This window comes from Aulonocara sp. 'chitande type north' Nkhata Bay, linkage group LG18 (genome assembly GCF_057382095.1).
Source record: "Aulonocara sp. 'chitande type north' Nkhata Bay isolate Kocher_YH1m ecotype deep benthic linkage group LG18, A_spYH_male_GT1.1, whole genome shotgun sequence".
In the NCBI taxonomy this organism is placed as follows: domain Eukaryota; kingdom Metazoa; phylum Chordata; class Actinopteri; order Cichliformes; family Cichlidae; genus Aulonocara; species Aulonocara sp. 'chitande type north' Nkhata Bay.
Genome location: NC_141361.1, coordinates 10,163,216 through 10,183,663, shown reverse-complemented (window position 1 = coordinate 10,183,663; position 20,448 = coordinate 10,163,216). Strand labels below are relative to the sequence as shown.

Below are 20,448 nucleotides of genomic sequence, written 5' to 3'. Positions count from 1 at the left end.
ACTGAATGGTTGAATGCTGGATTGTAATTAGTTTTTCACTCACTGCTTCAGCATTTTGCTGAATTTCTCTTTAATATATAATAACACTGTAATAAACCATGTACCATCAATCATCTGAGGTTGTTCTTAAATAATTTTAGAACGTGCTGAGAATTATTTTTAATTGCGTCCTGATGTACCCTTTTTAATGCCGTGTATTTATAAGATGAGTGTAAGTTTTTCAAGAGCTGAAAAAACATTTTTCAGCCTCTTCAGATTATTTTGTCAGTCTGCTATTTTCCTACAGCTGTTGCTGCTTACAGAAATGAACTGTCAGGACTGGGGACCCTTCCTCTGCTCATGGCTGAACATGCACTTCTCCTCAGGCATGAGGGGACACTTGGGTAAAAGGGCTGGGCGTCTTTAACATTAAAACGTTTCATTTCATTGGTAGCGAGGAGTTCAGCACTAAATCTGCCCTTGGGCTCTTACATAATGAAATACTACACTTCAGAGGAGACATACTGCAGATGTTGGTGGAACTAGAAGAAAAGTATATGTTCCAAAATGAAGGATATGTTGCTTTTGGGATTTAGTGAATATTTTCCATGGGTTTTACCACAAACATTGGGTCTAAACTCCTAAAGATCATTGCAAGTGTTGCCCCAAATTTCACCAAAATCTAGTGAGCACTGTTTAAGCACCAGTCATTCTTTAAAGTGTTGACTAAGTAAAAATCCTAAATTGATGTTTTTACAAAAGGAAGGCCGAACACTTTTCCAAAATAATCAGGAATAGTCCTTCAAGTACAAATTAAATGGCAGCCCATTTGTATGCATGTGAACATAACAGTAGCTTTAGTGAATAAAGAGTTTTAAAACCAGATGGTTTTAAAATGACAGGTTCATACACGTGTAATGTATGCATGCCAGAGTTTATGTGTTCACTGTATCACAGTGTGTCCTGTGTTATATACCTGCTTTGGGAGCTGTACAGAGCAGCCAGTGTTCTGTTACATACTATTATGTAACTGCTGATTTGCATTCACACGGCTTCCTGACGTGCAAGCCAAAGCCCGCTGCTCTCACTCTGAATATAAATTAGTAACAGGTCACAAGTGCAAGAATTTTGCTTTGATAACCCAAAGCAGATTCGAGCTACTGTTTAATTGTAGGTTAATTGTCCTTTGACGTCCTTTTAAGGAGCAACAGGTTCATAATTAATTAACCAGAATTCCAGATAAAATTGGAGTTTATTATTTAGGCACGGCCTTAATGAAAGTTGTTACATGCATACTTTATTTTACTCTTTTTTCCCCCTTTTACTTCCTCCACAACATCCACAACCTCAACCCTTCATCTTGAATTGAATTCAGTTGAATGTTGAACACATTCATGTTATTTCCTGTTGTTTATAGGCCTCAAACCTAACCAAGCTAACCAGTTAGATTTGATCTGCAGTAGTGAGGCATCCATGCCCATGTGGATATATTATATACAAACACAGTGAACAGAATGCTGAATGAATGAATAAATAAAAAAAAAAAAATCAATATTAACAACTTAATTTAGTGAACCAGAGCTATGATTTGTTTATTTGAGTGTTGGATCCTGGAACAAAGTATTGTTCTGCACTAAAACCCTTTTTTCCAGAAGCAGGAAAGTCAAAGTCGCTACGCGAAGGCTGAGAGTTGTCAAGTAAAACTGTCTGCACAAGGACGACTGGTTCAGCTGTGGCTCACCAATCAGCCTCTTAGACGATTTAACATTTTGGTTGAGTAACTTTCTACTTTCTGTTCTTTTACAGATAAACTTCCAAACCACGATACCAAGGAAAAGGATAAAACAAACTTGATCTTCTTTTGCTTTCTGTTGTTTCCTGTAGGGGTCGCCACAGCCCTCTGATAAAGGACGAATGAGGCTGAACTGTGAAGCTGAAGAAACTTTTGCCTTTAACGCACATTTATGTGTTTCAGTGTGTCTTTGAAGGGGAGCATGTCCTACTGGATGCAATGCTTATTCTGTAACATGCATTTCTTAACAATGAAAGAAACTGGGTCATTTTTTGTGTTCTGACTACAGACCTATGAGCTGACTTTAGCCCTCATGTTGTGTTCATTTCGCGTCAAACAATTTTGTGTTCCCACTTTATTAATCTCATTAATCTGATCTTATATGTCTTGAATTTGAGTTCTTATAGAAACACAATTTCTGTCTTATATTGATTATAAGAAATAATCGGATCAAACGGTAAACTGTGTATTAGAGACTACTCTGGGTCAATATTATAATGAACTTTTGTTTTGAAACATTTAAAAGTTTTATACAGTCACATAATGTAACCTGTTGTGTTCCTGGTCAAAAGTGAATGTTTTATTTGTGCACCGAGGAAAGTATCCCAAAACTACACTTGCTTCTGACACAGTTCCTGACCAAGACCGCACAAGATGAAGAAATTATCATCTTATGTCCCCGAGACCTCCAATCAAGCTCCAGAACCACAACCTTTGCTTGTTTCTTTTCAGGAAATCTTCTTTGTGGACAAAGACATGGAATCTTAGGTCAGTCTGATAAGTCAACTACATTTTTTGGAGGTAAAACTTTTAAAGTTGTCAAATTTGACCTAACACAACATTGGGGTTAAAAGCATCATATCACTAATGATGGCAGTTTTGAATAGTTAGATAATCAACTTGTTATTTTGTCAAAATAAAGAAAATAATAAGTAGTATCATATCCATCCCTAAAGACTGGAGTCGTCGTGGAATAAAGTGGTTATTATAGTTGCTTTCATTATTTTTCATGAAACTTTAACAATGAAGTCACACACCAACGAGCATAAATTGAGGGTTGGTGCATTTGGCCACCAGTAGGGGGCGCTCCAGTCTTAAAAGCTGCTGATTCAGTAGGGGACGCTGATACTTCACTAGGTAATGATTTGGAATTCAAAGAAAAATTCTCATACTGAGCAACTGTGGTTCTAGCAGCAGTGCCAGAGGTATTATAAGTGTTGTCTGGACACCAGATCAGATAAGTTTTCATGAGGACTTTCTTAAAATTCCTTGCTCTTGGACTTATTCATACAGGGAGTGCAGAATTATTAGGCAAGTTGTATTTTTGAGGAATAATTTTATTATTGAACAACAACCATGTTCTCAATGAAACCAAAAAACTCATTAATATCAAAGCTGAATGTTTTTGGAAGTAGTTTTTAGTTTTAGCTATTTTAGGGGGATATCTGTGTGTGCAGGTGACTATTACTGTGCATAATTATTAGGCAACTTAACAAAAAACAAATTACCATTTCAATTATTTATTTTTACCAGTGAAACCAATATAACATCGCCACATTCACAAATATACATTTCTGACATTCAAAAACAAATCAGCGACCAATATAGCCACCTTTCTTTGCAAGGACACTCAAAAGCCTGCCATCCATGGATTCTGTCAGTGTTTTGATCTGTTCACCATCAACATTGCGTGCAGCAGCAACCACAGCCTCCCAGACACTGTTCAGAGAGGTGTACTGTTTTCCCTCCTTGTAAATCTCACATTTGATGATGGACCACAGGTTCTCAATGGGGTTCAGATCAGGTGAACAAGGAGGCCATGTCATTAGTCTTCTTTTATACCCTTTCTTGCCAGCCACGCTGTGGAGTACTTGGACGCGTGTGATGGAGCATTGTCCTGCATGGAAATCATGTTTTTCTTGAAGGATGCAGACTTCTTCCTGTACCACTGCTTGAAGGTGTCTTCCAGAAACTGGCAGTAGGACTGGGAGTTGAGCTTGACTCCATCCTCAACCCGAAAAGGCCCCACAAGCTCATCTTTGATGATACCAGTACTCCACCTTGCTGGCGTCTGAGTCGGACTGGAGCTCTCTGCCCTTTACCAATCCGGCCACGGGCCCATCCATCTGGCCCATCAAGACTCACTCTCATTTCATCAGTCCATAAAACCTTAGAAGAATCAGTCTTGAGATATTTCTTGGCCCAGTCTTGACGTTTCAGCTTGTGTGTCTTGTTCAGTGGTGGTCATCTTTCAGCCTTTCTTACCTTGGCCATGTCTCTGAGTATTGCACACCTTGTGCTTTTGGGCACTCCAGTGATGTTGCAGCTCTGAAATATGGCCAAACTGGTGGCAAGTGGCATCTTGGCAGCTGCATGCTTGACTTTTCTCAGTTCATGGGCAGTTATTTTGCGCCTTGGTTTTTCCACACGCTTCTTGCGACCCTGTTGACTATTTTGAATAAAACGCTTGATTGTTCGATGATCACGCTTCAGAAGCTTTGCAATTTTGAGACTGCTGCATCCCTCTGCAAGATACCTCACTATTTTTGACTTTTCTGAGCCTGTCAAGTCTTTCTTTTGACCCATTTTGCCAAAGGAAAGGACGTTGCCTAATAATTATGCACACCTGATATAGGGTGTTGATGTCATTAGACCACACCCCTTCTCATTACAGAGATGCACATCACCTAATATGCTTAATTGGTAGTAGGCTTTCGAGCCTATACAGCTTGGAGTAAGACAACATGCATGAAGAGGATGATGTGGACAAAATACTCATTTGCCTAATAATTCTGCACTCCCTGTACAATAATCTTGCATCTAAGATACATTGTAGTAATATATATGTCTGTATATACATATATATTTCTGCAATGTATCTAAAGTGTTGTTGAGGAGATGAAATACTATCAGGTGTGAGTGATTGGGCCTGCAAAGAGCATAGCAACTGGTGGCCTGAATGTCTGCTGTAAACTCATATATAGTACCTTAGATATTGAGGTCATTACCCAAACTTCCTGTTCCTGTTAAGCACATTTTCACCTTAACTTTATCTTATGGAAACTTGCTGTTTTTTCCTTGCAAGGGAAACAGGTCCCTGTGATGTGGCTGTGTGAAGAAATAAAGGTCATCTGAAAATGAGTAATACGTGTACCACACACACACACGCAAACACTCACTCACACACACGCACACACACGCACACACACACACTTCTCAACCCTCACCGTTACCTAAACCACAGTGAGTTATACTATAATGACTTGTTTTTTTTATCTTAAAAGGGAGCTCATTCCTCAAATGATCAATAGTAGGAAATACTGTCATATGTTTCCCTCTGCTGACTAAACCTGGAATTGCAGCAAAAGTCAAACTTGTGTAATTGGTCTTGCACAGCTACTATTTTTTAAACAAAACATCAAACATCCATCCATCCATTTGTCTATTGCCTAAAGCTCATCTGAAGCTGACAGATATTGAATGAAACATAGTATGATATTATGTATTTTTATTGTTATTATTGCGGCATCATAATTACATAATGCTGGATGCTAAACATAATGAATGAATGAACCAAGTCTACATTTTAAATAAACCCTGAATTTGTAAGTCTGTCATGAATATTGGCAACAAGTTTTTTTTAAACTCTCTGTAACCTGATGTCTGTGTTTTCACCTTAGTGAATTCACCAAGCAGAAGTAAGAACCGGAAGGAAGTGGGAAAAACAGCAAAACAGCAACTAAATGTGCAGAGAGAATCAGATAAAAGGCTGCAGAGAGAAAAAGGAGGGTGAGAAAAAGAGTTTCTAAAGAACGGAGGTAAGTTCACCAACACCACCACTAACAGCTAACATGAGCCAAGAGCACTGACTGACCCCACCACACACACACACACACACACACACACACACACACACACTCCTACTTTTTTTCCCTAGCATGCGCATGAAGAGAAAAAACGGTAAACAGCTGATTTTTTTAACAGCTCTTCATACTGAAACTGAATCACATGCATGCACGCATGTATGTCTCGATGTCTCGAGTACTTCAGCACCTTGAGGTTTTAAATGATCAAAGTCATGCTCAAAAAGAGAAGATGGTGAGATCATTACTTTTTTTGCAGGTACCATATTTGATGACATATCTTCAATTAGAATATGTTGATACTAATACTTTTTAACTAAGTGAGAAAAAAACCCATCAGTAAGTGGTATAATAAAGATAAAGTTTTAAAGTAAAAGGGAAGCCACATTTTTATCGTTCCCCCTTGCTTGGTCCAACTTCCTAGTCAAGTCAGAAGTACTGACTGTAATTTACAAGAACTGTGGAGGAAATTGAATGTGGGTTGAGTGATGCTCATACAGGTTGGGGTAAAATTAGCACTGAGGGTCGACTTTACGTTCAGTGCACAAACTTACATATAATTAGTGTGCAGTACAGCAACTTTATTTGGACAGATACTTTTCTCACATAGTTACATAGTTAATAAAGGTAGTTTCCGCACATAATATACCTGCCAAAAACAGATAAACTCTAGACTGCGGGGCTATTAATGCACGTGCAGGTTAGCATGCATTATTTTAACAAAGTGAAATACTTGGCTAAATGCTCGAATGTTGTTGTGTTGTAATAACTGGATTTTCAGGCTAAATTACTTAGAGCTTGATTGTCACTGTGACCACAAAACAACCCTTGAAGAAAACTATTACTTCTACTTTTACTTTAAACTTTATAAACTAACACACACTTTATAATTCTTGCGCTCATACACTAATGTTGAAGTACAAGCACCTTGCGTGGAGATGCCCTGCAAAATGCAGGAACAAATAACCAACTAACTGCCACAAATGAGAAGAATAAACGTTCATGCTGCTTCAGCCTACGCTTTGATTTTAGGATTCTTGCTCCTGCAGCTTTATAGATGTGCATGCAAAAACTGACTGCGTAAGAAAAGTTCAGACAGCGTGGTTTAATCTTATCTTTTTCCTTCCTCTTCAAAGGCCACACGCTTGCATTGCCACGATCACACATATTTTCCGTTTCTTTTGAATACACAGAAAACTTTTACACAGTTTCACAGTGGTTATTTAGTTTCCACGATACTGACTTCCTCTTCATATATGTGTCTTGTTTTTTTGGCGGTCGGGGGTAATACAGAAAGGCTCCAGTGTTGCTTTAAAATAGAACATCTTGATGGCAACAATAACAACACAAAAATAAAGTTCAGGGCTGATCCTGCACTTTGTTCAAAGTGGACTCTTCTGCACATGTGACCAATGGTCCTCATTGACCAATGGTCCTCTTTCTATTAAATAATGCTTTGTCACCCTCTCCTGAGCCAAACCATGGGGTTGTATTCACCTCACGGATGCCCCTCTTTATGTGGCGGAGCTTAACAGGATGCTCCGTACAGACGCTCTTGGACACAGCAAACGCCGGGCACAGAAGAAATGAATAGGGTGCTCTGTGGTTTCCCCTAAAAGAGTGTTTGTGTGTGTACTTGTGTGTGTGTAGGTTTGCTGCAGGGGGTGGTTTGTTAGGGCCATTTGTTGGCGCGTGCACATGTCCTTGTGTGCGTTTGTGCAGAATGTGCACGCGAGGCACTGAACATGTGTGTTTATTTCTCTCTGCGTGAATCTGGTGTGCTGCCTGTATGATGTATTCATGGCCCTTTGTGTCATTTTAATAAAAACAAAAGGAAAAAGGGAGACTGTGGGGAGTGGCGATCAATTATTACACCAATTACACAGACTTTCAGGACGCAACAGGGATTCAGGAATGAGAGAGCTCAGGGGGAACAGTGAGAGAGGGGCCTGTTATAAAGCCAAGTCCTGTCACTTTGGGAAGAATTTGTAGCCAGTGAGAGCGGGCTTTGGGTCCGAAACAAGAGCCCGATGAGCCAGTGACTGTCTCCATAATTCTCCTCAGCAGTGTATCAGTGTCGTGGGACGCAGGGTGTTGAAGTTACTCCTGCAGAGTTACAGTCCCAATTGTGTCCTGTGAGCATGACAACAAAGCAGCCATGTGGACGAAAGGCTGAGGCTCCAGGCTCCTAACTCCTCTCTGTACGGGTCAATTAGATTGCAGCCTGCGCTGAAAAGGTAAGCAAATGAATTCTCAACAAAGTGCGCTGGAAATATGAAAGAATAAATCAGAGTTGGACCCGATGATCATTAGACTCGTAAAGTAATAATTCTCCATGGAATTAATTCTCCAGGACAAAGCGATTGTGTAGATGTGTGTAATTATATATTTGAGCTTATTAAATTGATTTGATTTTTTACTGCATGTATTGTTGAACCTAAACAATATTTCAGAAAATGCTGACACACTGCAAATTAGATCATGAGAGCATTGCCTTGCACAATCAGAGGTTGCAAAACACAAAAATCCATGACAGTAGCATAAACGATCTTGAATATATCATTTACAAAATAAAAAGTTAATAAAGGGGACTTGTCTTTTTGTGCTGCATTTTGAAGTAAAGTTTCACAGTTCCTTAAAGTGTTTCTCTTAATATCTTGGTTTCCGGAAGATGATAGATAGATGGACATTTTATCAGCAATCAGCTTGTCAGCAATGATCAGTTTGTTCTTTCCATCTCTGTAAAACATACCATATAAAACAAACTTAAAAATGCTTTGAAAGCTGTGGATACAAATCGAGTTCAGTTTATTTCACAGTGTAAACCAGGCAGAAGGTTTATTATTGTGCATATTTGCTCCAGTTTATTATTTCAGTTTACCTTAAAAAAAGGTTCAATGCTGCCTCAAAAGAGGTAAATCAACAGTTTTTGGTGAAGATCTGATCAACACTTGAAGAAGTTTACACTTCCCCGCATCTCCATCGCAATGAAACTATAGCATGATATTGTCGATTATATTTCCCCAAATCTGATCTTTAAAGAGGGAGAACACGTCTAATAAATGAACTTTAGATCATCAGTAAAAAGACGCTTAGAGGATGAGAAAAAAGTTTTTATTTCTTAATGAATCTTAATGAATTTTTTGACAGAAGGAAAAAAACAAAATAACAAATAAAATAAGAAGGGGGAGAAAAGTGTGTGTGAGTGTGTCTGGAGGGGAGGGAGGGGGATTACTCCTCACTCCAGAATACTAATGAGGGCCTTTTGTCACAGATCTTTCTCTCTTTCCCCTTCTGTCTGTGTGCTCTCATTTTCCACTTTACTCATTTCTCCCTCTCTTTCATTTTCACACACACACACACACACACACACACACACACACACACACACACACACACACACACACACACACACACACACCACTTCACAGGACATTCAGGACTTTTACTCATTCATTCAAAATGCACTGATTTGTGTTTACGTTGTGACGACTTGCTTTTCTTCCATCAGTGAAACGTTGAGTCCTCACAATGTGAAGACGTATTTATACTGACACAACATGACTGGCACACATGCATAGCTGTGCACTTGTATTTACATGCATACAAAATGACACACCTACGATCACATAAAAGACACATGTAATTTCAATCCTACTCTCACATAATCACACACACTCTCGCACACGCACACACATGGATGGGCACAGAGTCGTATTTGTCAATGGCGCCTTTTGTTTCTTTTATCTGAGCTCGCAACAAAGCATTCCTGTGTACACAGAGGGGAGAGAGATAGAGAGAAGGAAGGAAGGAAGGCGAGAGAAAGAGGAAAGGAGAAGAAGAGAGAGGAAAAGAGAAAGAGGGAGATCAGGAAAACATCCACTGCTCTTTTTGTCAGACAAAAGTTTTGATTGAGTTCTTGGATTCGTCTCACTGAGGCTGCAGGTACAGTAAAGTTGTAGCGCTGCCATGGAGATGGAATACATCCTGCTGGAGAGGTTCGTTAATAGTTTCCCTCTCATTTACTCTATTAGTTATCTGATACATGGCTGTAGTGGAATTTGCGAGCGTATTCGTGTGTGCGCGGCTGACAGGGACAGGGCTGGGTAAGAGGGTGATGCAGAGTTGAAAGAGTGAAGTTTTCAATTGATCCATTGTAAGTGCAAAGCCTTTGAATGGCTCACAAAAGTGTGATGTAATTAAAGCTGATCGGTTATGTAATCCACAATCAGCAAAGGAGCTATTTTTGATTTATGCTACGAGGCAAAAGTATATGGACACACCTGGTCTAGAGATGAGAATGAGGAAATAATATTTTCACATCTGTGCAAAAAAGTAAAAATTTTTTTGCAGTTTAGAATTTATCAAAAACCCTGACCTCAGCCCTATCTAATGCCTTTGGCACAGATGCTGGCTGCAGGCTGGACCGTGACAGTGTATAATAATTAAGTCCTTTACCGCACTTACATGCAGTTCACCGGAAATTTATTTGACATTGCAGACGAGTAAGAAAAGTGTTTCTAAACTCGTTTGCGTGCAAACTTCCTCAAAAGCATCTCTGGGCCTGTTGTCTTGTTGCAGATGTGAATTGTTACAAATTTCAGCAAAGCGATTTTTCATCTCTGAACTGTTTATATGAATTAATTTTATTTCGCTCAAATTTTCTAGGGGCAAAATCTGTTATTTAGAAAAAGGAGAGAAAGTAAGAGCTGTTTGTTTTTCTCTCCTATACCTTTTACACATCTTTGTTTTTATTGTGAACATCCAAGTAGGGTCCAAACTCTAGGCTGAGAATCCAAGTAAATGATAATTTTCGTTTATGCTATGAAGATGACACATGTAAGTGCCTCTAAAGTGAAACATAGGAGACAGAAAAACAGTCCCCAGCACAGCGGCATTATGAAGGGTGAGAATCTTGAATTAGGTTTAAAGTTTTGCTTTCAGATTCTGTTTGGCACTCTTGCCATCAATTCCTTTTATGGAGAAAACCCCTCAAAACTTTGCCTTGTTGTTTGTGTGATGTGATGCTGATTACACCAGACCTCATTTGCAAGACAGCTGAAGCTTGCCCAACTTATGCTTGCACGAGTAATTTACATTGTCATTTTTGGAGGAAGCTAGTCTGTCAGAAATAAACAACTGCTTTAGAAAAACAGTGTAAATGCAGCTGAAAATAGTGTCAGTTTGACTAGCTGCAAGAATAAAATGCCGTTAAGCCACAAATTCACAGTGTTTTTAGTAATATGTCTGTCACACTGATCATTATATGCAGAATATAATAAACACAATTTTATTACAAAAGATTTCAGTTGCATTGCAGGACTTCTTCTTACTTATACATCTGAGTATTACTTCCACCACTAATATACGTTTGGAGCTCACCGATGCTTCTGTCATTGAGTGGGATCAAATCCCTGAAGCCAGGCTCCAAAATTTTATCAACAATCAGGAAGCTGAAATAAGATTCCCAGTAATCACAAATTATCATGTTAACAGGTGGCCACTTACTTTTTGGCCTGAGAGGACCATGAAGACTAGAAAGCTTTTATATCCTTTTACATGAAAAGGAGAATTTTACATTCTGCTTTAATGAGCGTGAGAAGTTCTCACAGAGTGATCTTCTGAGGATCCAGAGTGTAAAACACCCGAGAAAAGACTTTACAGGAGTCAAGTCTCAGCCTGAACAAGGCCAAAGCACACAGAAAGCTGAACTGGCCCTTTCCCTATCCATCTCTCACTGTCTCTTGCTGTCTCTGGTTTCCAGTCAGAAGTTCACTCTTTGTCCACTAAAGGTCTCCCTGATCAGAATCAACAGTAAGCTTTTTAAATAAACGTTATCTTGATAAACGTCTGAGTTTCCAACAAAGATTTTGACCTTAATTGACTCTTTCAAGTTTCTTCTCTGTCCTTTGGATCACAAATGAGTCTCTGTGTGGGTTGTCTGTTGCGTCAATGAATGCATCCTAATTACTGTCTTCTTTCTTTCTTTCTTTTCACCTTCCTCTTCCTTATCTCCCTGTTTTGTGGGCTATTCTCTCACTTGACCTCCATCATTTGTTGAACGTAAGTGAGCATGTCAAATTATGCAGGAGCTAGCTGTCTGACATGACCTGTATCTAAATATTCTTTCATCTACATATTCATGCAAACATACCAAAATGTAAAAACTGAAAAACTGAAATACTTGCTATCAGATCACGGGGACATTTGAAATTCAATTTGTCTTTCTAAAGACAGAAATAGACAGGTCTTTTGTTTTAGATGAGGGTTAGTCCAAATATGGGACTAAACATTGATTAGCAGCTGTTTCTCTTCCTGTTTTTCACATCAAGTATACATCGCCCAAACCTGGTCTTAAGAAAGATCTAACCACACTAACAGATGTGTGAGCTTGTACTTCCTCTAATACCAAGTCTCTCCTCTTTAGCATTCACCATCATGTTAACTGACACAAAGTGGAGCTGACAGCTGACAGTAATGGAGATGCTGTCAGTCTGAAGAAATGCATGCATTTCAAAGAACATGCTAAAGGAGTTAGCATCTATGAGTCAGAATATATCATAGTTTATCTTTCCATCACTGGTCACATATTTGTTAGTTAGCTTTTTTGGTTAGTAGTTTACAGCTAGTGAGTCACAGGCACGACATGGTGAGATAATGTATGACTTCCATGCGTAACTATACTTAGTCACTGAAATTTACTTTTTGAAACCACATTTTAATGACTCACTCTACCGTTTAACCACCATAAAAAGCACCAAGCAGCCCACCTTACCTGAAAAACATGTACAGACTATTCTAAAGAAATGATTTACACAAGAGGAGAGTTCTCTATCTTCTATGTGACACAACACATGAAGCTGAAACCCAATAAGTTTTGAAACGTGAAGAAAGGTTTGTTCTTCCTGTTTCAGGTTTTAGTTTCAAAGATCGCAATCAAAAGAAGAACAAAGCACCCCTTTTGGGCCACACAGTGACGGCATATGTCACTTCTTCATGACTATATTTCAGTAAATTTCCAAACACCAAGAATGCCTATTTACGGAAATAATGGGCAGGGTACAGACATTTAAAATGTGTTAGTGTTAACTTGCCCTCTAAGGGTTTCTTCTTTTATTTCTCACATTTTTTTAATGGTGTTATCTGTTTTATATTTTTAGGGTTTACACAGTCTAACTCATCCATACTATAAGAACAGCCATATGGCACTGGCCTTGCCTTCTCATAATCCTTGATTTGCTGCCTCTAAACTGTTGGCAGGGTGGCACTTCTCATTGCTGCTAAAATATTCATGCTTCAGAAAACTTTCCTTGAGCCATGATATTGGAAATGAAATATATGGTACATGTTAATATGTGTATTTATTCATTCTTCTGTCAGAACTACTCACTGAATATGTGGTGTTCTAATATTAACACAGTGAATTTTAGTAAATTCCTCAAACTATTATTACATTCAATCAGTTTCTGTTGGAGAGTGACTCATGACCAGAGAGGATTCCTGTCTGAGTGAACTCCCAGAACAGTTTCACCAGCTAAAGAATTTCCCACAACAACATGTGTGGGTCTGCATGACCTTTCATCTTTGTTATTCTGTTATTAAAATTATTACCAGGCTGAAACAAACACATATTAGACACGTAGTTTAAATGTGTTAATGAGAGAGCAGATATCTACAGGGAAGTTACTAACAGCTGCAGTTAGTCATAGTGGGAAGAGTGTAAAGTCTGTACACAGGAAGCCACTGTTATCAGATTGGCTCTGCTTAAATATGAAACTAAAGTTCCTCTAACATGTGTCGGATGTCACACTCAGCTTGCCTCTTTTCAGCTAGCAGGCTTACTGTTCTGAAGGAGCTCAAATCATGAGCTTCTTTTGAAATCCAACCAATTAACTTTGTGCCTACACCTAAAAAGAAAGTAAAAGCAAAGTAAAAAGCACAAAACCACAAAATGCAAAGGTTTCCTGCAGCTTACACCACAGCTTATACCTGCAGACCCCTAACAAGGATTGTGCAGATCCTGTATATTTTAAAGCATAACATATTTTGCACTCCAGGATGAGAATGTGTACTTTGTGTCAGACAAATGACCAATAAAAACATTGTATTCCATTTTTTTCTATTTCCCAGATGACATCTGCCACACCTCCTTCCTCTCGTAGCTCCTCTCCACATAAAGTTTGCCACTCGCAGACACAGACAGATGTCTTAAAACCTTTACTTGGTGGTGGCATATCTAGTGGGGGAGGGTCTCTGAGGAAGAGGAGACGTGTCCTGTCCAAAGATGGGCGAAGCAACGTGCGCATCGAGCATGTCAGCGGACGGAGTGCTCTGTACATGCGTGACCTCTGGACAACATTTCTGGACATGCAGTGGCGCTACAAGTTCTTCCTGTTCACTGCCACTTTTGCAGGGACCTGGTTCGTGTTCGGGGTGCTGTGGTACCTGGTCGCACTGGTCCATGGAGACCTTCTTGGTGAGAAAGCAGGGAGAAATTTAAAAGAGCAAAGATCAGGTCATAGGTTCACACTGACACGCCTCACCGGCCTTGAGTTTGGCACATGGAGTCATTCTAAGTGACATTAACAATCATTCACTATTACACCTGAAAAGTGTTTTTCAGTTACATAATTAGTAACTGAATCATACAGAAAGTTTCCAGTTTTGACTTCAAGTCATCTGCACAAAAAGTACCTAATCTTCCTGCGCAGGTTTGTGGTTTATTATGGGTCGAATACAGGAAATGTCTGAAAAAATGTCAGTGCTGACTTTAAAACCCCAAATTATTTATACATTTGAGAAACACTAAAACCTGCAGGTCAGTGCAAAAATATCTAACTATTCAAGTGTTTCAGTTGTCAACCACTGACAGTTTAATACTTAGACTTCCTGCTGACTTCTTTTAAAAAGTGAAAAACCGTTGTGCTGTGTGTGTGAATTCAAACCCATTCAAACCGAATGCACACAGTCATTGCATAAACTGAAACAGGAGTGTTTGCTAAGAAGCTTCCCAGACTTCAGGTGTTCATTGCGCTTTACACGTCATGACTTCTTGCAAAACCTCAGTCATGTCTGTTTAGGACACTCAACCTCAATGTATGTGCAACTGAGCAATGCAAGAAGAAGTGTGAAACAGATCTCATTGCCTTCTTCACACCAAAACAAAGAGACTACAGACAAGTGTGAAAACAACCATAATAGTGAATATAACCTTGACTAAAGAAGTGACTATAAGGGAAAGTGGAGCCAACAAGATCTCCTGTTCAAACTAAATGAAATGAAATTTATTTCTATAGCACATTTTAAAAGACCGGAGTACATCAAACTGTTTCACAATTCTACCGCAGTGCAGATAAAATTAGGGGCAGAGCATGACAGGTAAAACAAGGTACGAACAATACAATTACATAGTGCAATGCAGCGGGTCAAAGTCAAACTAATTTGCTTCAAAAGCCAAGTTAAACAACTGGGTTTTTTTGGCGAACAATTGAATGGACTCAGCTGTGCGGACATCGACTGGGAGATTGTTCCAGAGTCTAGGGTCGGCAATAGCAAAGGCAGGGTCACCTCTGGTCTTTAATCGTGACCTTGGTTGCACTAATAACAGTTGGCTAGACGATCATAGTACTGTCTTAGGGTTATACCAGTTGAAGAGACCAGTTAGGTAGCTAGGCGCCAGGTTATTTAGAGTTTTAAGAGTAAGCAAAAGTATTTTAAAATCAATACGGTATTTAACGGGGAGCCAGTGTAAGTTAGCTAGGACAGGGGTGATGTGATCATGCCTTCTCCTGTCTTAAAGCTGCCAGTGCTATTCAGTTTAATTGCTCTATATTTTGTTATTTGTTCAAATTTAAATGTAATCATGCATTTAATAATGCATTTCCTTAAAAATATGGGACCATTTAAGAGGCTTTCCAACAGATCTATTGCCAAGAAGCATTGTTAAATAAAAAAAAAAACAAACTAACTAATTTCCTTACTTTTTGTGCTAACCAGGATGCATATGCAGTGAGGTTGAATGTTATAGGAGGCTTGTAACGAGATGCAGAGGCCGTTGTTTCTTTTTGTTTTTTACTGAACTTATCTTGCAGTTAAAGTGAAGTTTTAGCTATAATCTGGCAACTATATCATATCTTTATGCTATCTTAGTTTTCGTTAACACACGCCTCTCCCTCTCTTCCGCTGATGTTACTCGTGTCTCAGCAGACAGTGTGTTTAATAGCAAAATCCCTTTTTTAGCCAGACTTTAAATATTCTGGTCTGTTGTTCCATGATAATGTGTATAAAACTAAAAAGCAAATAATAACAAAAGTGTTTATTTTTATATTTTAAAATGACTTAAAAGAGCTTTTGATGCTTTTTTAAACATTTTCCTCCAGAGTTTGACCCTCCATCAAACCACACGCCCTGTGTGATGCAGATGCAGACGCTAACGGGGGCTTTCCTCTTCTCCCTGGAGTCCCAAACAACCATTGGATACGGTTTTCGCTGCATCACTGAGGAATGTCCAGCTGCCATAATCCTTCTTATAGTTCAACTGGTTATCACCATGCTCATGGAAATCTTCATCACCGGTACCTTTCTGGCCAAGGTAGCCAACAAATGAAATATCCATGTAAGATGCAATGAAAAGAGACAAGTGCCTTGTATCAACAAAGCCGTGCAGGTCTTAATTTGTGTTTTGAAAACATTTAAAAAAAAAAAAAAAGCAGAAGTTGTCTTGACTAAAACAACACTGCAGTGTACATGTGAGCTGCAGGTTTACTCAATAATCATTAACAAAGATGACTCTGACCAAGTTCCTCCTGATCAGGTTGCCCGGCCAAAGAAGCGCGGTGAGACAGTGAAGTTTAGCCAACATGCTGTGGTGTCCGCCCACGAGGGCCGCCCCTGCCTCATGATCCGGGTGGCCAACATGCGCAAAAGTCTCCTGATTGGGTGTCAGGCAAGTATGCATGCAGATACTTTAAGTATACAGTAGCTGAGAAAAGTTCCACTTGTTACGGCAGGTCTAGCGGACCCGACCGCAACAAGAGGAATGATTCACCCCCAGTTCGACCCCAAGCAGCACATCACACCATAAGTTAAAATAAGAGATGGTTTATTTACAAGAACAAAACAAAAATGGGTTTCACAGGAGACACTCAGGCTTCGGGGTGGACCCACGCCAAAATAGCAGACAAAAGGAAACTAACTCAGAGGAGCGACTGCTTGCCTAGCCCCAAAGAAACATGACCAAACAACAATCACTTACTTCCCTGACTAACAAAACATGAGAAAACTGTGCCCAACTGCAAAGGCGGTCCACCCCTACTTCCTGCTGGATTCACAAAACAACACAGGGCATGTCGCAACCCCAGCTGGTTGAGGGTAAAACCGAGGATGGATGGATTGCCATCCTCAACCGCGTTATCTTATACCCCGCCTCCAGATCATCATCCAATCCAGGCACACCATCTTCAGGATCCACCACTCCTGGAGGCACACCTGCACAGTCACATTTATATGTCAGAACCCCAGTCCACGAAGACAGCCGTAACACACTCCATACTTGTAAAGACTAGACAATAAAAATAGGTTTAGAGGTCATAGATTAGTGTGAATGAGAAATTTGTCAAACTGGGAACCAGTTGAACTAAAGCAACATGTGCACAATATTCCTATCAGGTGACTGGAAAACTGCTCCAGACGTCTCTGACCAAGGAAGGGGAGACGGTTCGTCTGGATCAGAGAAATGTCCCCTTTCAAGTGGACACTTCCAGTGACAGCCCCTTCCTCATCCTGCCCCTTACCTTCTACCATGTCATCGATGACAACAGTCCCTTGAGAGCTTGGGCAGCCAAGGGTAAGTTTAGCGATGAGAGCAGTAGACTCGGCGGATGGTGTCACAAACTGCATCAGAATGATTTCTTTGACCTTTGTGTCTCATTCCTCTGTCATACAAACATCTGACCCTGAAGGTTTCTAGCACAATTTTACCTCCTTCCAAGGTGCTGGTAGGAAAAGGCAAATTCTTTCAGCAACACTTGTGTTATAGAGAAAAACATCATCCCTCATTCCTCCCTTTCTGGTGTATGTGGATAATTTAACAATAGGCCTGCTTTCCACAAATTGTAGTTAGTTAATAAGCCTAGTAATGAACTGTTAAAAATAGCTTCAGTTTCTGAGAAATGTCATGACTAGGTTCACAAAAATTGAATTCATGCAGAAATAAATTTCCTCTTTTTGGTTGTGAAGTCAAAAGATTAAAAAAAGACTTTAAAAAATGAAGCCACTAGCTTAATGTTTTACATGTTGCTTGATGCTGTATTTGTTAATGTAGTAACTATGTCACATTCTTCAGGGGTCTCACACTCATTTTAGTTCATGAGCCACATTATAGTTATTTATTGATCACCTATTAAATAGAGCCTAAATAAAACCAGCTTTTTAAAAACAGATGATCATTTGGAGAATTTTAACAGTACTTCCAGCAGAGACATAGTTTTGTTTCACTGAAAACGCAACAAAACTGTCTCAGTTCTTCATCTGAAAAAAAGAAATGTGAAATGAAACAACATGGTCTCTGATTCCCAACCAGACCATGGGTGATGTCCTTCCAGTAATTAAATGGCTGTAAAGCTGATGACAGTTCTGTCTCCATTACTTCTTTATCTGCATGGACACTTGTTTTTAACCCCAGTTTTCATCTGTATAAAGATTCACTAGCTGGGCCAACGTCCTCATTTTAGGTTTGACAGCGTTTTAGTAGGTAAAGGTGATGCTTGGACATGAATTGAGCTGCGGTTTGGGGAAGGCCTCGAAGGGGACTGTCGATGGCTCCCGGGCCTGGGAGATCTCCATGTACTAAATAGAAGTGAAGAAGTTAAGAATCGAAAACAAGGAGGGAGGGAGGGTGGGGCACGTAAACGAGAATGAACAGCTTGCAGAACTGGGGGAACCCATAGAGATGACAACCAGAAGGAGCGTGTTTGGAGGCGTGGTCCCGCTCCTGAAATTCCGATACATGATCTCCAATTAAAAGAAGATACACACAAAATGCTCATAATAACACAAATTAAGAGCACTACTAGTGGTTAAAAACCTTAACTGTGAGTCTTTAAGTGAAATATCTTTATAACTTTCTTTCATCCATTTTGTCCTAAGGATATTCTTGGTCTTTAACTTTAATGTGACATTTCTTTCCATTGTATGTACCTTCTTCAGGTGGTGGCTGGACTGACCCAGAATTGGCTGACTTTGAGTTGCTGGTGATCATGAGCGCCACCGTGGAGCCAACCTCCGCCACCTGTCAGGTTCGCACCTCCTACCTGCCAGATGAGATCCTCTGGGGCTACGAGTTTCCCCCTGTAGTTTCCCTGTCTCCCTCAGGGAAATATGTAGCAGACTTTGCCTTCTTCGACAAAGTGGCCAAGACCAAGACCGCCCCCATTTTTAAGCCATCCAGCCCCCAGCACGGGTACCAGAGCAATGGAGGGGGGACTGTACCTGAGGTGACTGATCCAGAGAAGATTCGTCTGGAGCAGAGCTACAGGGAACAACGAGGAGAGGACCGAGGTCGGGTCAGGGACGCTCCTCTGAGTGTTCGCATCAGCAACGTGTGAAGAGTATAAACCAGAAGGTTTAAAAAGCAACAGGAGACGTCGCCAAGTTCAGTGTAAATAACAAATCAGTGAAACATCATATCGATGAACAGAACAGATTAATGTTGACTACTGTATGAACATGTGGAGTATGTTATTGTCATATGCTTGCTGGGTATGATATATATAGATACACTCACTTGACTGTATTCATATGAAGGAATAACGTCATAACTACAGCTCTTTACATCTGATCACGGCACAAGTCCATTCACTTCACATACACTACATACAGTTTTAACTCAAAAAACTACAATACAAATGATACAAAAATCAAGTAAAGAAGATGGAAATCTCAGTGGGCACTAACCAAGTTACAAAAAAGTGTGAGACAGTGGTGTTTAATTTTCATTTTTTCCAAAGTAGAGCAGAATAAAGAGTGGGTTTGGAGACGTTATTATGACGAAGTGAGATGGAAACACCCGCCCACTTAAGTAGAAGCACTGAACCGTGTATAATACGCCTAAAATGTATGCAAATGTGTGTTTAAAATACATACCCTGTTACATGTAAACATTTATGTACAAAGGTCATATGACTCTGAGTTTTTGCAGTAAAACAGGAGTAAAAGCAGTTTTTCTGCCTCCTGCAACCCCTCCCTACCCCCGATTTCCTCTAAATGAGTAATATATTTTATATTTCCTGGTAAAAACCCAAACATGTACTGTAATAGTTCAATTAAATGTAGCACTACAACTGAAAAGTAGACAAAGCTGATACGTTTTGTGTTCAGTATGACCTGTATGTTGGTAATGGTATTTGTATTTCATGATTTCTGTCATGCGTGACTGCTGTTGCTGCTTCAGAACATAGCACTTTATGTATGTGATGTAAATTTGCATCTTGAAAGGTTAAGGTGAATGTGTGTTAAATTTTGAGTCTACTAAAAGCACTCAAACACTGAAAATGATTGAATTGTTAGTTTTAAAAAACAAATGATTAATTTTTTTTTAACAAATCAGACTGTAACAGTTTTTTGAATGTCTCTGTAGCTTTAATAATATTAATATGTCCAGATATGCACAAACATTAAAGGAACTCTCCTTTATGTAAAAAGCAGTAGCCTACTATTCCTTGAACACTTCTGTGATCACTTTGTTGGATCCCCTTATTTTTTTTAGTGTACAAATCACACAAAAAGTGGAACAGTAGGATACATCACAGGGGAGTG

At 39.6% G+C, this 20,448-nt stretch overlaps 1 protein-coding gene across 3 annotated transcripts; it reads left to right on the top strand.

The window, feature by feature from the left end:
- The first annotated feature begins 7,551 nt into the window (after positions 1 to 7,551).
- On the top strand, positions 7,552 to 20,333 carry LOC147308010 (ATP-sensitive inward rectifier potassium channel 10-like). Of its 3 annotated transcripts, none has more exons than XM_086271387.1 (6): positions 7,552 to 7,871; positions 13,765 to 14,110; positions 16,014 to 16,225; positions 16,448 to 16,579; positions 17,302 to 17,479; positions 18,841 to 20,333. In XM_086271387.1, the coding sequence occupies exons 2-6, from the start codon at positions 13,765 to 13,767 to the stop codon at positions 19,236 to 19,238; spliced, it is 1,266 nt and encodes a 421-aa protein (XP_086127513.1). In that variant the 5' UTR covers positions 7,552 to 7,871; the 3' UTR covers positions 19,239 to 20,333. The 3 variants fall into 3 exon arrangements, with proteins under 3 accessions (XP_086127513.1, XP_086127515.1, XP_086127514.1); XM_086271389.1 differs by lacking the exon at positions 7,552 to 7,871 and adding an exon at positions 9,479 to 9,632 and having other exon boundaries at positions 13,797 to 14,110; XM_086271388.1 differs by lacking the exon at positions 7,552 to 7,871 and adding an exon at positions 9,495 to 9,632.
- The last annotated feature ends 115 nt before the right edge of the window (positions 20,334 to 20,448 follow it).